Genomic DNA, 18,533 nt, shown 5'->3' on the forward strand with positions numbered 1-18,533 from the left:
AGCCCTGGATAATTTCACACACATGTCTAGTTTGGGGCTCCACATTTTCAGAAGAATATGGAGATCTTGGAGGAGGTCCAGGGTAGACCAAGGGAAATGATTAATGGATTGGAAGTTGGAGTTTATGAAGAAAGGTTGTGAGATCTGATTTCTTGCTATGAGAAAATCTGAGTGGTGACTTAATAACACAAGGAGGTTAGTAAGCAGCTGTTCTCCATCTTCACTAAGGTTGGATGAAATGAAATAAGATATAAATTGCAACAAGAACAAAAATGTGTTACAAGTAGGAACTTCCAGGCACTAAAATTGCTGGATTCTTAGAAAGGTTCTCAGAAGAAAGATGTGTAGTCTACTTCCCTGGTCTGTAATGATAGGCCTATGAGTTGTGATGAAGATGAGGTAATCTCTTAAGATCCCTTCTGGATCTATCTTTTTATAAGTCTACCTGATCATATTTAGAAAAATTATTTACCCGAACTATGTCTCATTTTCTCCCCACCACTACCTCCTCCCCTCACCCCTTATTCTTTGTCTACCTTCTGTAGAACACTGCTAACCAAGGATGGCTAGGGCATTCATCACCCACGGGGAGCCCTCTCCAGCTTCCAGGTGCCCCTTGGCTTTGGGCACAAGTTTCTTGTCCATCACTACTACCCCTGGCCACTAGGGGCATGCTGATGGTCATCTTTCTATACGCCAAACTCACGGGAAAGGAAAACAAAGCAAAACAAAATATCCTACCTTTAACTAACTCCCAAGTGGCCCAATGGATTAAAAGACAAATCTATGTGCTAGAATTTGAGCACCTAAAAGGCTGAAATGTGTCTTGTTCATCTGCCTGTATCACAGTCCATAGAGCAGTGTCAGAGGTAGGTGCTCAGCAAGTTTTCATCAATTGAGTGGAGGTAACTATGAAGTGAAGGTGAACTGAAGTAGAGAAAGTCAAGAGCTTCAGATGTTGCCAAATGATTCTGTGTGTAGACAAACCTAAAGCCTTACCCTTGCGGCCACCCGTGGGCACTGAGGGTTTTATCCCCACCATGCCTGTGCCATCTACACGACTTGGACAAGAGAGCCAGCTGTACATCCTGCTCAGGCCCTTCATCAAAAAGACCGTTCGAGATAGGCACTGTGTAAATTCAGAATCACATAAAAATAGGCCAAATTCTTGGTGTGATTTTTAAAATACAACTTTAGGAAGTTCGGTAATTATTTTTTTCTAAATTATCTTTTTGCATATGTTTCTAACTTTCTCCATGACAAATATAAAATTTAGCAGTAGAAAATCTCTCACCCCAATCATCACATAGCCTAAATAGTTGGGTCTCGAAAATAAGGTAATTTGCTCCTTATAATCTGATTTAATGTCCTGAAATCCTTTGGTTTAAACTTGCTGATTCTTCTCGTTGCTCTTCTCCCAATAAAACCAAGAGATACCACAGTCAGCTGTCCTCGTCAGCTCTAACTCGTGTCCACAATCACATCCCTTTTGACCATGCTTATAGAAACATCACGAGTAAACCAATTTATCCTTCACGATTAATTTCTAAATGTTCTCAGGGAAAATTTGGTAACTTGGAGGGTTACAAGTTGATGACTCTCATATGTTTGGGGGTTAGTCTCAGTTGTTTCATGATGGTTTTTGTGCTGTTTTTCTTGATCCAACTAAATATTATTCCCACATGGGATCAGTGTTTGACCTTCTTGTTCTACTCTCCTAATCTTGGCCCTTCTAACATTTTCTTGCTGTAGTTTCTTTCTTTTGTTTGCTACTAATGGCCTTGGCTGGTTACATAATTCCTGAAACAAGTGTTGACCGATTTGGACACATTTGAACATGGCATGGAGCTCTTCTCATGGTTCATGAAAAGCTTACAGAGAAGTACACCTCATTTTAAGGTACCGTCTAATGAATAGGGATATTATGTCTCCCTTAAGATTTTTCTCAGGACAGGCCTTACTTAAGAATTTGGAGGATTGTGAGTGACATAGTTGGAGGCTGGATCGGGCCTTCGAAATCATGCAGCATGAATTTGAAAACACCTTTGCCACTCTGCTCAGCAGGATAGTTTTCTGTTTACTTATTATTTCCCTATGCTAATTACTTACTCCAATTTTCAGCAGTTTTTGAGGTCAATTCATTGAATTCTAGACTTTTTTTTTTTGCAAGGCAGACTGAAAGCAGGAGTAACTAGGAAACTTAATAAACATAATTAAACAAAATGCTTATAGTGATAGTAGAATTTACTTCAGCCAATTAAAATTATTAATAGAAAAAAACATGTCAATGTCAAATCTGAGCCTGCTGCCTCTGTTTCCACTTGAGTAATGAGGATTAGTTTACATTTCCTGACAAGAATAGATGGGAATTCACATTTCTTCCTAACCTTTGTCCTTCTAGGACATTGGGTTAGGATAGTATTAGATCACAACCAAAAATAAAGAAAGATTTTGACTAATTCATAATTAATTTTTAAGCCCCACAGAAGTGAAATAGGGAGGATTTTCTTTTCAAGCAGCGAAATTTTTCCTCCTTTGGGTGGTTAGAAAATGTTTGGATCATAAACTTGGAATCTTTGCTTCTAACATATCAATCACGTCAGAGACCAGTCTTTAAGAAGAATCAGAAATGCATGCTTTGTATTCTCAGCATCACCCTGAGAAATAATAGGAAAATGATTTTGTAAAAACTTTGATCTGAGACCTTGCATATGCTACCTGAATTAAATTAAAAAATTATTCAGAATTCCATGCAAGCACTGGTATGACTTTAGCTTATCTTGGCCTCATTGTTTTTGAATGTAAGAGGTACTTTGAAGGCAAATAGGCAAGTGTTTAAGTCTGGTCTTTTATCGTTTTGGTAACACTATGATCACAAATCAGAAAGTTTGGAGATGCTCAGAAGTGTCAAGAGGTCTGATGATCAGAGGGCTTATCTGCACTGACATTTGGTCTTCTTTTATTTCTAAATATTCCTACCATTTCAGACTCCTCTGTCTTTTCCTCAGTAAAACTGCACCACATACTGGAAAGTAAAGATACAAACATTTATTTGTATAATGTCAAGGGAGAGTAGGAATTAGAAGATTGGCCGCAGACACAGTCAGAGTCTGGGAAATGAGAATGCTTTCCCCTTCCGCAGAAATGCTGACGTGGCAATATGCATTTAGCAGGTAGATTTGCTGTAACTTCTAACCACCGAGCAGCATTGAGAATACTAAGATTCCTGATGTTCACTTGCTAGGTATTTCTCAGGAACGAAGTACATTACAATTGAGCTTAAAACCTGGGGAAATAGCTCATTTTCAAACAAATTTACAGTCGGAAAGTAAGGATCAGTTTGAAGTTAGCATAAGGTAATAAAAAAAAGTTTAGGTTAGAGGTCCTCCCGTACTTTATAAAGTGGTACAAGTATTTGATTTTTTTACTTATAAAACTAGCCTCTTAAATTATTTTGCAATATTAAAAGAAATTGTGTCTGCATTCAGCCTACGCCCCTGGGAATCAATACAGGGGTTCCTTGAGGTGGCCAAGCCCAACTTCATGTCCTCTGTCCTTTGGTGGCTTCTGGTTAGCCTGCATATTTCACATACATGAAATATTCCACAATAAACTCCGCCATCTGTGCTGCAGGGTAGTTTGTATTGGTCACGTGTTCTGTCAAGTTGATAGAGGTGCAAAGCTAAATGTGTGACACTCTAAGAATATGCATATATTTGAATAATTTGACTCTTCAGTCCAACAATTTGCAAAGCTCTGAAAGATCACACATCCTGGTGACACTTCAGATAGCTCCGTTTACTGGGGGTGGGGGAGGCAGGGATAGTTCTAGCTGGATGTCCTGAGTTCATTGAAGTCTTGTCTCTGGCATTTAGCTGTGTGAACTTGGGCAAATTATTTCGTGGCACTGAGCCTCGGGTTCTTCCTTTATAAAATAAGAATAATAATTTCTGTCACTAGTCTTTAGAAACTCTAAAACAGCTAATGTAAGTGAACTAATTTTGTTAACTGTAAACCTTTAGGTAAACGGAACTGAGTATATAATAATATTATATATTCAGTCCAACTGCACATTCTTGACAACCACAAGAGGGTCCAGGAAAGGAAACTGTTTATAAATCTTTCCCTTTCCCCAAATTAATGTTGGAGTGTTTAGAGAAATTCTTACAGCAATGCGTCTTAGCAATTATTAGGTCAAACCCCTTTGAGATTACAGAAAAATGTACATACACGTAAAACTGCCTACCAAATTTTGGGAGGATGGGAGATTCCTCTGACCCCCGTTTATGCATCCCTAAGAAAGAGTGTTTCTCAAAGTGTGACTTCAGATTTTCGGCATCCGAATTGCTTCAGGTGCTTCTTAAAATGCTAATTGCTGGACCCGGCCCCACCCCTGCTAGATCACAATTTTAGGAGGAGAAATCTGCATCTTAACAGGCACCCTGGTGATTTTTAGGCTCGGAGGAGGTCCAAGGACTCCAAGTTAAGTACTGTTGTCTTGTTCCTTATTCTAAATTTTTAGGTCTGTCCTAGTGCGTACGAATCGGTTGAACTAATGGGAAGAAAATTCAGCTCTAAAGCAGGAACCTAAGTAGACGGTTGACAGCGTTCGTCCAATGGTAAATTGAAAATGGTCCTCTGGGCCCTAGCCACTTAAGTTCTCGCCAAGGGTCTTGACTGCCGGCAAATAAGAACCCGAAAGACTGCTAGCTTTCCTGCTTGGGGGCGGGGGTGGGGGCGGGAGGAGGATTAACTGAGCCAACTCCACACACACACGCGCGCGCGCGCGCACACACACACGTTAAACCAGGAGGTTTTTAAATTTATCTTTGCTATCCAGGTTCATTATTAAAAAGGTCGGTTTATGTGTGTAAGTTTGCTGGGGAGGGAAGCGAAAACATCTGCAAACCCATGCAGTGGCCCGGAACAGAACTCTTCTAATAAAAGATGTATCATTTTAAATGCGATGAATTTTGATTCTGGTAATTCGTGCACTGGAGTGTCTATTTCGAGGCAGCGGAGGTATCATATGACAGCGCACGTCAAGGCACCGTGGAGCCCTCTCGTGGACTCCCACCCACTTTCCCATTCAGCGCGGAGAGGGCGGCTCGGCGGCCGCTCCCGGCGCGCGAGCATGAGCCCTCCCCGCCGCTGCCCAGATCAAATGGAGCTCCTCGCTCGGGGGGTGCGCGTGTTCCCTCCGCCATGCAATTTCCACTATCAATAATTTAACTTCTTGGCTGCAGAACAGAAGGAGTACCTACCGGGCACCAAAGACTAGCCCCCCCCCCCTTTTTAACCAAAGGGAACGTGAAAAAATAATAGAGTCTGGGAGTTTCGGGGCCGAAGTCTTCCCCAGAGCAGCTGCCTTGATGTTTACTTTGACAAGTAGTGACTGAAAAGGTGGGTTTCTTTTCTTTCTTTCTCTTCCCGTTTTCTCTCTTGGGTCTGCTGGGAAGCGTGTGGCTTTAGGGAGGTCTGTCATTGCTTCGGTTTTCCGGCTGGAGCAGGTAACTTGGTGTAACGTTATCTGGGGGCGTTCATTAATAAAAAATGCCGTTATTATCTTGATTGAATTCCTATTAGGCAACTCAGGAGAGGTCAGTGCACGAACTCGGGTTAAGCCGGCGTGTTTAAGACGGCGGAGTAAACCAATAGCCCCCATGCTCTGTGCCATTTCATTGTGTGCTCGCGTTTGCAAGCTCCGTGGTGCGGGAAGGTGCGGGAAGGTGTGTCTGTGGCCCGGGAAACGCATGCCCTCTCCCACACAACTTGGGTGCCGGGATGGGGCGAGGGCGTGCAAGGGAGGGGAGCTGAACCCTGGGCGCCGGACTCGCGCTCGCTCCCTCCGGCGCCAGCGCGCGGGGCCGGGGTTTCCGCGGAGGGCGCGGGACGCGGGGTTCCCCGGGGCGGGGCTGGTGCACCCCTCGAGGCGGCGGGCGCGGGGCTTGCGGAGGTACGTCGCGGGGCCCCGGGGACCGGCGGCGTGGGGCGCGCGGGGCGCGCGGGCCCGGCGAGCCCCAGGAGTCCCGGGGGCTGAGCCCGAGCAGGAAAAGGCGCGGCGTTCCCTTTAAGCAGCCGCCCCGCACGGCTGTCGGTGGCGCGGGCGAGCCGGGGGCGGGGGCCGGGGGCGGGGGGCGGCGCCGTCTGACCAATCCAGGCGCAACCGAAGAGCTAAATAATGTCTGACCCGGGCCGAGGCGCAGGCTGGAGCTCCGGTGCCCGCCGCCGCCGCGCCCGGGCGCAGCCGGCCACTCGCCGTCCCGCGCTCCCCGACGCGCCGCGGGCTCCCGGGCGGGGCCGAGGAGCCGGCCCGCGCGCCCCCTCCGCCTCGTGAGGCTTTGATGAGACACCCGAGCTGCAGCCGCCACCGCTGCTGGGGAGCCGGCGGCGAGCGGCTCCGCGACGGGGCCCGGGGCTGCGCGCAGGGGCCGCGGGCGGGACAACGATGTGACTCCGCCGCCGGGGACCCGTGAGCTTTGTGTGGACCCCGAGGTAGGCGAGCCGCGGGCGTGGGGCTGGGCGCGGGAGCCGCCCGTCCTCGGGGAAAGTTGGCTGCGGGGCCCCGAAGTTGGGGGAAGAGACAGAACTCCTTCCTTCCTCTCCTCCAGGAGAAGGGGCATTTGGAGTCGTTCCCGGGGGGCTTTCTCCTCCCACCCCACGGGCCTGTGGGGCAGCCAGAACCCCGAGGAGAGGGATCCGGCAGGGCCTGGAGTAGGGGGGGAGTAAGCCAAGAGGAGACGCGGAGCGGCGCGAAGGGAGCGAAGACGGCGCTACGGGGACCCCCGCAACCCTCCCCCAGGCGAGGAGGGGTCGTGAGAGAGATTTAGGGCGCCAGCTGTCGGGGGCCCTGACTCAGGTGAGGGTGTCGAGGCTGGGATGTGAATCCTTCCCCTGGGCTGGGCGATCCCCGCGCAAATTTTGGGGGGGCCCTTGCGTCCTCAGCCCGCATCCCCGTCCCCGGGATTCAAGCCGTGCTGCTCACGGTCACCTGCTCCCCAGAAGCTGAGACCAAAGCCGACTGATACAGGTCCCGCGCCAATGTATCCCGGAAAACTTGGGACCCCCTTGGCGCTCGGAGCGGAGCGGGGCTGCGGTACTCCGCGGCTGGCTGTGCCCGCGCCTGTCTCCATCCCGCACCCCTCCCTTGGGGCACCTTCTGGGGCAGTGAGAGTTTTGACTTTCGGGGGCTGGGGGGGGATGTGTGTGTGGGGTGTCCTGACCCGGGTTGGTCTCTGGGGATGCAGAGCTGGAAGAAGGAATGGGTGAGTGAGCTGTGCCAGGAATAGCTGACGATTGGGGGCTTGATGCCCGACGGGCAGAGAAGGGCAATTGCAGACTGGGGGCACCCCCAGGGGGGAAAGCCTCGGGGCTGCTGGGGTGAACTGGACTCGCGGTCGGAGGATGCTGTGTTTGTGTGTTGGGGTGGACCGGGCTGGGGGGTGGCGAGGAGGAGAGGGGGCGGGGAGAGCGGCGCTAGGAAGGTAGAGGGTGCCCTCTGGCGGCCGCGCGGCCCAGAGCGGCTGCTGGGGGCGGGGACGCGGTGGGGATGGCTTCGCGGGATCCCTCCGGGAGCTGGTGGGAGGGACTTGTTGAACGCCGCTTGTGACTCCCGACTTGGGTGAATTTTGACTCCTCGCGCCTCTTGGGCTCCAACGCAAAAAGTTTTCCTCGCGCTGGGGGAGCTGTGACAGGCTGCGGTGGGTGGCGTGTTAGGGCTTCCTGGGTCTTATTTTAGGGTCCTGCAGGTATCTTACATCGGCTCCTCGATGTCAGCAGGAACCAGTGAAGATTTTCCGACGAGAATGCAGGAATGTTCTTGGCCAGAAGCAAAGAAAAGCGTATTTCTGAATGTTTATTAATTCTCCTAGTACAGTTATCTTTTAAAGCAAAGCAGTATATGATTGGGAACGTTGGTTTTTAGCGGCATAGAAAACATGTTATGCTATTAAATGAAACCTTCAAACTGGCTCGACTTCTTGGAAAATACTCCCTCTCCTTTGTTTTTATGCAAAACGCTATTTTCATATGAAATTTGTTATAAGGTCCAAAAAAGCCATTTTGGTGTTGATTATATTTATATATACATATATATTTTTTACATTTTTGTTTATTGAGGTATAATTGCAGGTTTAATTCGTCTAAACGTGAGAGCCCTCCCTGTTTCCCTCCTCATGCAACATTATCATTTTTAAATTGGAGGTTTCTGAGATGATGACTTCCGTTATTACATGTAATAGACCACATCTCATGTAGAAATTGCAGGTCAAAGTTTTGGCTCTGGGAACAGCACCCCTTTAAAACTATCACTAACTTCTGCTTCCTGCTTTTGCAAATAAATAGCTTGCTTAAGATTTTTCTTTTGTAAGTTCACCTCTGGACTAGCAGCAGAGGTGAGAAAAGGACAGAGACACTTGTTGAAATGTAACCGTAACCTTTACTGGAATTTAAAACACGTTCGAGTAATTCACCATTACTGGAATTCCAGGGCCATAAAGTCGTTGTCTTTTTTCTTCTACTTCAATTTGCAAAATGTGATAAATGTTGGTAAATATAGACTGGTAATAGGTATTATGACAGGAGAAGCATTATGTATGTAGAGCTATTTTAAGTTATTGCAGAACATTTTCTATTTATAAATGATATAAGCAGAAAGAAATGGTTTCCAGATAAACAAGACTTACGGACATGTTTTGAAGTGTTACAACATTGCAGACACACTTAGACATCACATTTTTTTAGAGCAAAATAACAGATTAATTTTTCACATACCTTTGGAGCCTTTCATAGCCCGTTAGAACTGAGTTAGTAGCTGGAAATCTTGTTTATTTTAAGGTGATATTTAAGGTCATTTAAGATGTATAGTACGTCAACATTTTGAGTATCCAGAAAAAACATTTAGGAAATCTGTTTGGGGATGTCTTTTCAGTAAGTGTAACTTTTACTTTCCAACAAAAGGAACCAAGAAAGTGATCATTTGCCTAAAATGCAATGATCACCTCAAATGATTCATTTATACGATGTGAGTTAATGGCCTAAATCTCATAATGGCCAAAGGGGGATGGGGAGGTGCTGGAATATTGGCTGGTTCATTTTGATTCACCAGGAGGGAGGAAATCCTGTAAATAATGCAAATTTCTAAAATCCTGGCTCAAAGTCCTTGGGTTTCCTGTTTAATAGGAGCCCCATGAGAATGTAACCTATTTCCTTCTTCCTGGAATAGTCGAGAGCCCTGCTTCTCAATAGTCAAAATGCAGATGACTAATAATCGCATTTCTTTCAAACATAAATAGCTCTGGTTTGCAGCTCAGCGCACACGGCAAGCTGAGCACGCCCTCCTGATTGGACAGCAAAGAGCTTGTTTACATTTTTTTACATTTGTCTTTAAAACCTTCTGTAAATATCCCCCCTTCACACACACACTCACACACTCACACACTCACACAGCTCTATATCCGGGTAGTGAACTTGTGGAATGTAACAGCCAGCAGCTTTGGGTCTCAATCCGAGACTGAATCTTCTACTAAGCTTCAAGCATATTGAAGATGTACACAATGGAAAGGTCATATGCAAGTAGTTCATTAACATTATAAGATTTAGGAAGTTAGTCTCAGAGTAGAGAGGAGAACAGTGTTGGACTTCCGGAATGAAAACAGAGAGCATGGAGAATGTACCATAGCTAAACTCTGACTGTCTTTTAAAATGAAAGGCACTCCCATTTCACATGTCCGTAATGCTGAATTTATCTTAACGGTTAAAACATAATTTCCAGCTTACATCTCCCTGTGTGGAAGATTTCAGTTTGCTGGAGGGGGCTTGCTTAGCCCAGTGCAAGTGACTATATCCCTTTAATAGGGTAATTGCTAACTTGTCTCAACTTGTTTTCAGACGATTGTTATGGAGCACTCAGTTTCCACTAATTGCAAAATTGCTGCTTAATTGAAGGACTCTCAGCCATCGAGTGCAGCCATTCAGCCACTGGCGGACTCTGTGATCTCAAGCTGTGAATTGAATTTTAAAAAGGAGTGGAGGAGAGAATTCGGGGGAATTCTAGGTTTAAATGCTGGCTGTTGCTCAGTGAAGGAAGGAATGATTTGCGTTGTGAGAAATTTTCTTTATTAGCATGAATAACATGCCAGATGGGCTTCAAAAGTGAATGAGCAAACTTACTGGTTACACTCTGCATCCATTTACTTTGTTTAGTATGGAGTAATGTTAAGCAATAAATGATGTTGGCAAATGAAATCCGTATGTCGTTTGTGTGTGAGGTTTGACCCTAGGAAACACAGGAAGGCTTTGGTATTTTTAAGCTCAGGCATATATGTCCTCAGAGTCCCCTTAAACTTTTACTTAAGGCATAGAAAGAATTGTTTAATCCTAAATAATTTTATACTTAAAGGTGTCTCCAGCTTTCCAGAATACTTATAGTATTAACGCCTTAGAAAAGTCATGAACCCAATTATTAAATATAGGGAATCATTATTGATGACAGACACAATTCAGTGGAGCTCACTAGTACATTGACTTTGAAAAATTTGGGGAGGTGAGGGAGTGGTAAATGGGTATGTTCTCTTAAGTGGAACGGGAAGGTATTCTTGTTTCTGTAGAAAAACATGAGTATCTGGTCAGATAAGAAGTGGGGAAGCTTTCCTATAAATGGAAGTTCTCAAATTCCAGTGCAAACTCTGAGACACTAATGCTTTTGGTGAAACAAATCTGACCAAATACTACTGGATGCTAAGAAGTGGCCCATTGCCCAGCTGTCTCATTTATACCTTGCCTAAAGTTTGAGGATGGGTGCCATTAGATGAAGTGGGGGGCTGGGTGTAGGGCAGGAGAGTGATTGGGGGAAGCAGAGTAAATTTACAAGCTTCAGTGACAGCCATAATAAAGTAAAAGTTTATTTCCAAAGAGCCCAGAGAGTAACAAATGTTATGCAGTTTTCCCCAAAGGTTCACTTGAAAGAACTTTTCATGGGTTGTCATGGAAGTAATGTCCTGATTTTGAAAGCTTGCAGAGCCTAGTAGCTCTTAAATGTGCTTCCATCTTGGTTCCTTTGGTCTGACTCAAGCTTTATGACGACCCTCTGTGTTTTTGACAAGCCTCTGCTCTTTGGGAGGCAGCATGGCAGGCAAAGGAGGATTCCTTAACTCAAAGACAATGAGTAGGAAATGTAAACTTATATGATAAAAAAAATCACTTTCAAATTAAGGTAAAACTGGAAGGCAACCTGTCATTTAATTACAACTGGTATGTATGAAATCAAATTTATATCATGGAAATTCAAACAAAATCAGTGGGCAGTTTCTAGTACTTTAAGCATCTCATCAAAAGTTGAAGTAATAGTGCCACCTAGAGAACAGATCACCAGCTTACCAGCCAAATGGCTTATTTGCCGGATGAGCTGTTTTCCCAAGGCTACAGTTACTAGGATTTTCTTGCCACCCTGTTCAGATTGGGAGAGTGTGTGTGTGTTGAGGGGCAGGGAGGGTGGTTTAGAATGCATTTGGGATTGTAGTTGAGATTCTAAAACAGGCAGATCCACAACTCAATACATACACTAAGACCTTTTAGCATTTTAGTATAGTCGCCAAATATAGAAGAGCCAGCTAGGAATAAGGGCCTGCCTCCTGTTTATTTATTATTTTCAAGGATATGTACTAAACATTGGGTACAAAGGTTCTGATTTTATTCACTTCCTGCAGGCAATTCACTGCACTTTGTGAGATATAATAGCACCAAATAAATTGAGTAGAGAGACCTTAAGAATGTCTTTGATCTGTGATCTAATTTTAACTTTAATGATTTGAGAAGACTTAAGAGTAAAACAAAGGGTTATATATGTAGCAAGACTTTAAACACCAAAAAAGTAAGGAAAAAAAGGACAAGGAAAAGGAAATTATAAGAATTAACCTTAGAATAGATAAAGATATACATCTGAGCCAGCACCAAAAAGTAGTAATGGAACCAGGAACCAGTAGTTACTAATCAGCTTAGAATTCTGTGATGACAAAATCCGTATTTAATCCATTTTGCATGCTCCCACAATAGCATCTAAACCAGCGCTGGTAGCAGAGGAGGCACTCTAACGAATATTGTTGAATGAACAAATAGATTATTAATAATTGCTTCACATTCCTAGTAGCAATGTAGACAATGAAGAAACTTTATAAATATAGAAAAACATTTCTCTATTTTGCTGGCAGAGAGGAAGAAATTGGAGGAAATAAATGTAATAATACTTTCTTTTTTCTAGTACCTATTGTAAATGTCCTTTAGTTGGCTTAGTTCTAAAATTTCTTATGCACAATTTGGTTCACTCATAAAATTATCATGTTTGGAACATACGAAATGTTAAAGTTGATTTAGACAGTAGCAACTGTAAGCTGACTGGTGGATTTTCATTTAAATCTTTTCAAATTTTGGGATACTGGTTACTGTGCTTCAGGGAATGGAAAACAGTATATGTTAAGTTTGTGCCAATTTCTGGTGAGCAGATAAACAAAGTCATTATATTGTCTGTACTTTGTGTCATTCATAGAAGCAATCATATGCAGAAAACCTATTTTTCAGGAAAAAATACTAAAAAAAGGTTTTTATATATGATGTGTTATACACACACACACACACACACACACACACACACGGAGCGGGGGGGACAGGGGAGAAGAAAGAAAGAAGGAGACTCATGGAGTAAAATTTCTGCAAGCGGGATCTCCCCTCAGTCCTGGTTCTGGAGCTGCTACCATCAGCATTTGCCTCATTTTCCGATGCTTGCTTTCTGCCTCTGTGTGCTTTTGAAAACTGAAACTATGCCCAAATTGAAACAAGTTTCCCTATCTTTTCACATGTTCATTTATTTCTTGAATGATGGGGAGTGTTATTAAACACAGATAAATTTCTTTTACATTGTGCAGAATCAGAAGGTCGAGAAATTTGCTTCTTGCTGTTGGGAGAGATGCTTGGCGGGCGTCCCAGGCCACGTTCCTAGACCCAACTGTCGAAGGTGTTCTCTCTTATGCAACATTGGGAGAGTGCAAGCAGCAGTAACTTGTTGGCTGATAATGTGTCTGAAGGCATAGACGATATGCTTATCATATAAGCCAACAGACATTCTGTTGAAAGAATCTGGATCGTTTACGTTAACTTAAACGTAAAATACTGTGATTAGGTTAAAATCAATTGTATAAGTGTAGGAAAGAATAGGGAGCTGGGACAAGGTTTTGGGGGATGACTTACCAGATTGTAGAAAGGAAACCTAGATGGTTGAAATAACTGCAGGTTCAGTGGGAGCCGGTGGGTCTGACCAGGGGCGGTTAGAAGCATAATACTGCACGGGGAAGCTGGTCCTTCTCCCTTGCTTGTTAAACAGACTGTGTAGAATAGTACCTTCAGGCCAAGGCACTGGAATAGGTTGCTTTGGGTCCCTCATTGACAAATTGGTGTATATTGAGGTCATTGTGCCCGGGACACATAAGGAAGCTAACACTGCGTGTGATGGATGTCGGGGGGACTTGGATGGGCGGCTCGGGGACAAGCAGACTGAGTCTGGAATGGCAAATGGATTTGTCTCTCTTAGAAACTCTCATCACATGATGGTAGCCACCTGGAGTGCTGGATTGAGAAGAATTCTGAACTTGTCCAGGCTCCATGAGAAAGAATGTTCTCACTGAGGGTTCATGCCCACCATGGCTGGAGAGTTGGCATGGCAGCCCGTGTGGTGTGTTTGTGACATCCTTGTTTAGAGGATCGTCTCCCCAGGTGTGAAGAACTGGCATATGGAGAAGGGGGTAGGTTTACTTTCTGTTGCCCCAGAGAGCAGATCTAGGACAAGTGATGTAAATTTAGGTACTGGACATAGCATCTAGAAGAACTTCCAGTTCTGTTTAGTTAAGCAAATATTGAATGCTTACCATATACAAAGCAGTTTACTAGGGGGATTTATAATCTAACAAAGGAAAACAAGAGGCTTCTTTGGAATATGGTCAGTTTCCTATTATAGATGTTTACGCGGAGGCTGAAACCCTTTTAGAAAGGATGCGTGCTAATGTGGGAGGTCGGTGTTAGGTAGACTCTGAAGTACCTTTGTATTCCTCAGTTTTTCAAATATATTGATCATACCAATATATGATATTGATATGCTCCTTATTTTTAGTTCACAAACAGTCCTAATGATGACAGTCCTGTATGTCTTTGAACCCTCTAGCTGAGACATGCGCAGCATCATGAGTTGAGGATCAGCAGTCCTTCCCATTTCTTTGCAGGGGGCTGTGCTTTGACTTTTTTCCATACTTACATATGGATTCTCAAAAGTGGTTATTCTTTTGGATCAGACTGAGCGGAATGTTTAAAAAAAGAGTCCTGATAAGATTCAGATGCCCAAATTGCTTAAGAAATTAACTTTTGACATTAGAGTTTTTAGAATGTTCAGCAGCTGAACTGAAAAAACTTCTCAACATTTACCTTTCCCTTCTGGGAACCATGAAATCTTCAGAAATTCCAGTTTTCCAAAGAGTTTCTCTTTTTAAATGTAAACTATCAAAGAAATTGACCCCTCCTCCAACCCCGTCAGGCTTCAACACGGACAGAGTTACTTTTTTATTATTTATTTTACTCTTTTATAACTTATTTTGCTCTTCTGTAGAACAGTTGGAGGTTAACCAGCATGGAGATGTCATTGAAATGCACGTTTTGACCAGAGGACGCACAGCCCACTCCAAGAACTCATGAATATTCATTCCTTATGATCTCTCATGCTGCTTTGAAGTATTCATGTTGTCAGTCGCAAAGCAAACAATTTCCTATTTACATCCCTGTGAGGACATCACATATTTTATGGTTTATGTTGCTGTGTGTATGTTTTCTCCTCAAAGCTTTCCTTTAAAAAAAGTAAACATGTTATACACAGGAGTGATTCTTGTATTCATTAATTCACCAAGGATTAATTGAGTGTTCAGAGGGTGCCAGGCACTGGGCTAGGTGAGGTTTCTTTGCCCCTCTGGATCCATCCATTTCAGGAGCTACTTGATCAAGAACTCCTTTGATTTTCCCGTATAAGGTTTCCATTACCTCTTCATATACTCGCTTCTAAAGAGGGCTGGTCTAAAAAAATGTATATATTGAACAAATTCTCTGAGCTACTTCAGAACTCTGTGCCCAGACAGTACTTTAAGTTATGGAATATAACATTTTGGAAGAACGTATTTCTTTTTTAAGAGATTGATCTTTTTTGTGCCCCTGATCTTCAGGTATCATTTTGTGTTCACATTAATACAACAAAAATGCTTATTAGACATTGTCTTAAATATTTTGCTATTTGAGGATATTTCATGAGGAACTCTTGTAATAATGCCAGTAGAAGCCACAGTAGAAGCAGAACTTCTGGACCAAAGATGCTGTTCATTTCCACTGACTTTATGACGGATTTTTGCCTTACATAAAAGGACATGTTTGGGCCTCTTAGTATTCAGGAATGTGTCTTTCATTTGACAGTGTTTATAAATCCTGTGTGTTTTCCCCCTAAAGAAACTTAAATTGTGAGAGTGCTTCCATTTACTAGAAGCTGGTTTTATGATTATGCTGAGTAAGGAAAAGAAGATGGAAAAATCAGTTTAGTAAAGACTATCTTGCCCTTAAACATGAGTCAATAACATGTTTCAATTTAGTAATGGTATTTCTTTAAAGTTTACTGAAACTACTTTTTAGTCCATTGGGTCTCCTTTCACTGTGAAGTCAGGAGGTGTTTTTGCTCAAATATGTGGTATAAGTAAGAATCTGTATGCAGAGTTTATGGATCATGTAAATATGTCAATGTAACTAGAGCACGGTTTGGCATCATCAACTAAGAAATGTTTAACCTCTTGATATACAACAAGAAAGCAAATTTTCACATAGTTCCTTTGTGAATCAAAAAAAAAATCACAGGATCAGGAAGTGGTGATGGGTCCCACTTTCCAGTTAATACTAAATCTGCAGCCATGTTCCTAACCTTCTCTCTCACTCCTGAGCAGGGCAATCAGAATAAGCAGTAAGTAAATAGTGCCAGACACCACTCCATTCTTCATTCTTTGAGACAAATCGGCGGTATAGACACATGTCCACTAACCTTCAAATTAGTGGTATAAATGTAAATGAGTAAATTGTAGGACTGGTTTTTTTTCCCCCTAAAAGAATCTGATATGGAACCCCAATGCGTAAAACAAAAGTAAACAGTGCTGCTCCAGTTGAAGTGCAGGTGGAGGATCAGTGCCCAGGCCCCTCGATGCCCTGCAGACCGCCGTGGGAAGACTGGGGCTCTAGATCAAAAGTCAACAGGTAGAAATCCCAAAGTCCTGAAGCTCCCTTCCTTCCTGGTGAAAATGCCAGGCTTCCTGCCCATGCCTGGGGCCATCCTCCAGCACTGGGAGTTGTATTCATGCCCTGTTCACAGTATTCACAAATGGTAACCTGATAAAGTAGATTCTTCTATGTAAAATTTTTCCCATTGCATGTTTTTTAGAAATAATCATAAATGTATAATGGTTGAGAAGCAAGGCAGGATGACCTTATGTTAGACATTTTATTAATGATTAAAATGTATCGTCATTAATAAAATTTATTTGAAAATGCTTTTCCTAAAATCCCAGTATATTTTTCTGGTTTTCACATCCCTGACAAATGACTTTCTTAAAACTTGGAAGTGACGGTTATTCCAGAGCCTCTGATTGTTCTTCAGAGTCAGTCTCATGTAAAAATCCAGGGGAACGCTCACCATCACTGTTCCAAGCAGAATCAGGTTATGAAGACTCCCCTACCGCAGCACCCAGTAGGCGTTGCTACTGGAACCAATTCAATTGGTTTGTCAAAGCTAACATTCCTACATGATTTTACTAAAAGTAAAAGTAATGTAGACGAGATTGTCCATTTCAATAATAATCTTGTCCAAAGGTGTACTGTTCCAAACATTAAAAAATGCATCTGCATGTCTCATTCCAATTGATCCTACAAATAACCCTTTGAAAAAGTTGGGCAGACATTATTCCTACATCCTACAGATGAGGAAACTGAAGCTCCGAGTAGCTAGATAACTTGATCCAAGATACACAGCTCTAGAACCAGAACAAGGATTACAGTCCAATGACTTCTCCTAACCCAGTCCTCTTACCGCTACTCTGCTGTCTACAACCATGACCTGCAGGATTCCAGTAAGAAACCATATTTCACGCTTGACGCATTAATGTGAGTGCCTAGCACAGGTGCGATATCGTCATCCTGACCTAGAGTCCTCTCTCTCTCTAGAGCAGAGACTGGTGATCTTCTGTGTGCCAAGGAAGAAAATGATGATGGGAAGATAATGTTTATCCTAAGGAGTTTTTAAATTTAGTTTTCTTTTATTAAAGAAAAATTCTTGAACAGAGGGAAAATGAACATGATTTTTGATGTCTTATTCCTTGAGCTTCTTAGTTATAATTTTGCTTAAAGCTGAGGATCCTGGTGAGTGAACTTTCAGAGAACACGGCGTAAGTCTATGGTTCCCAAACACGGCGATCATCAGAATTAGCTTTGAAACTTTAAAAAAAATATAGGTATCAGGTCCTAGACCCTGAGATTCATAGGTTTGGAACATATGTTATGTTTAGAAACTTCTACAGGTGGTTCAGATATGCAGGAAACTTTAAGAATTGCTGATCTAGAAGCCAAATAAATTGAATATCCTGTGATTTAGAGAGACTTATCATTTACTTTATTGTTCAAGTACATGGACTGAGCGTGGTTAGAGGGGGTCTGCAGCCTGTAAATAATCAGAAATTCAGAGACTTTGAGATGGGAGGCCTGCTGAAGATATTCCTCTGACTTGAGAAGTATTTCCTAATCAGGAACTTGCATGTGAGAGCAAAGGCCCAGGGCAGCATCCCAGGTCCCCCACTCACTAGGTCTGTGACCTCGTACAGGTTACTTCAGATCTCTCTGCCTCTGCTTCTTACCAGGGTAGTGGTAGGGATTAAATGTGTTACTACAAGTAACGTGCTTAGAATAGGGCTTGGCATAGTAAATACTGAGTGAATTTCAGCCACTGTTGTTCTTGTTGGCACTTTCTGGTACCAAGAGAACACCTTTTATGACTTATTATCAAGACAATTATAAACTTTATCAGCATGCTTCATGCCTAAATTTGCTTCGCTTTGTGCTAAAGTTGACAAGACCAAAACTCCCTTATGTTGTAATCCTTGGAGTCTGATTTGTTTCTTCTTGATTTTCTCCTCCTTTCATCCATCTAAATCCTACTCACTCTTTAAGACCCAGCTCAAATTCTACTTCATCTAGAAAGACTCCTGCCCAGAATAAACTCACCCTGTCTGAATTCCTAAGTCATCTATGGTCTGCTTCTCACAACTTAGTAGTTAGTTATATAAGCAATTGTGCAACCTTTAAATCATTATTGGGTGCCTTCTCTTGTCAGCTTCTGTACTAGGAGCTGTGGATATGATGTTCTAGTCTAGAAGAATATTCTAGAATATCCTATTCAGAATAGTCTTTTGACTTTAAAGAAACGT

The 18,533-nt window shown here is 43.1% G+C and overlaps 1 protein-coding gene across 5 annotated transcripts in view; it reads left to right on the forward strand.

Annotated features, from left to right (window-relative positions):
* The first annotated feature begins 4,514 nt into the window (after window positions 1-4,514).
* Window positions 4,515-18,533, forward strand: part of BDNF (brain derived neurotrophic factor) — a 33,536-nt gene continuing 19,517 nt past the window's right edge. For 2 of the 5 annotated variants that reach the window (XM_087433065.1, XM_014783686.2), the window contains exon 1: window positions 6,252-6,495. Coding sequence is in view for 1 of the 5 variants with exons in the window: in XM_087433066.1 (XP_087289192.1) it covers window positions 4,617-4,619 (3 nt within the window). In the remaining 4 variants the exon portion in view is untranslated. Of the gene's footprint in view, window positions 4,620-4,801; window positions 5,404-6,251; window positions 6,496-6,723; window positions 6,860-18,533 lie in introns of those variants that run through there. The other 3 variants (XM_087433066.1, XM_004418543.2, XM_087433069.1) reach the window with 3 other exon arrangements.

Source organism: Ceratotherium simum, chromosome 7, assembly GCF_057802395.1.
Source record: "Ceratotherium simum simum isolate JZ-2026a chromosome 7, ASM5780239v1, whole genome shotgun sequence".
NCBI lineage: Eukaryota > Metazoa > Chordata > Mammalia > Perissodactyla > Rhinocerotidae > Ceratotherium > Ceratotherium simum.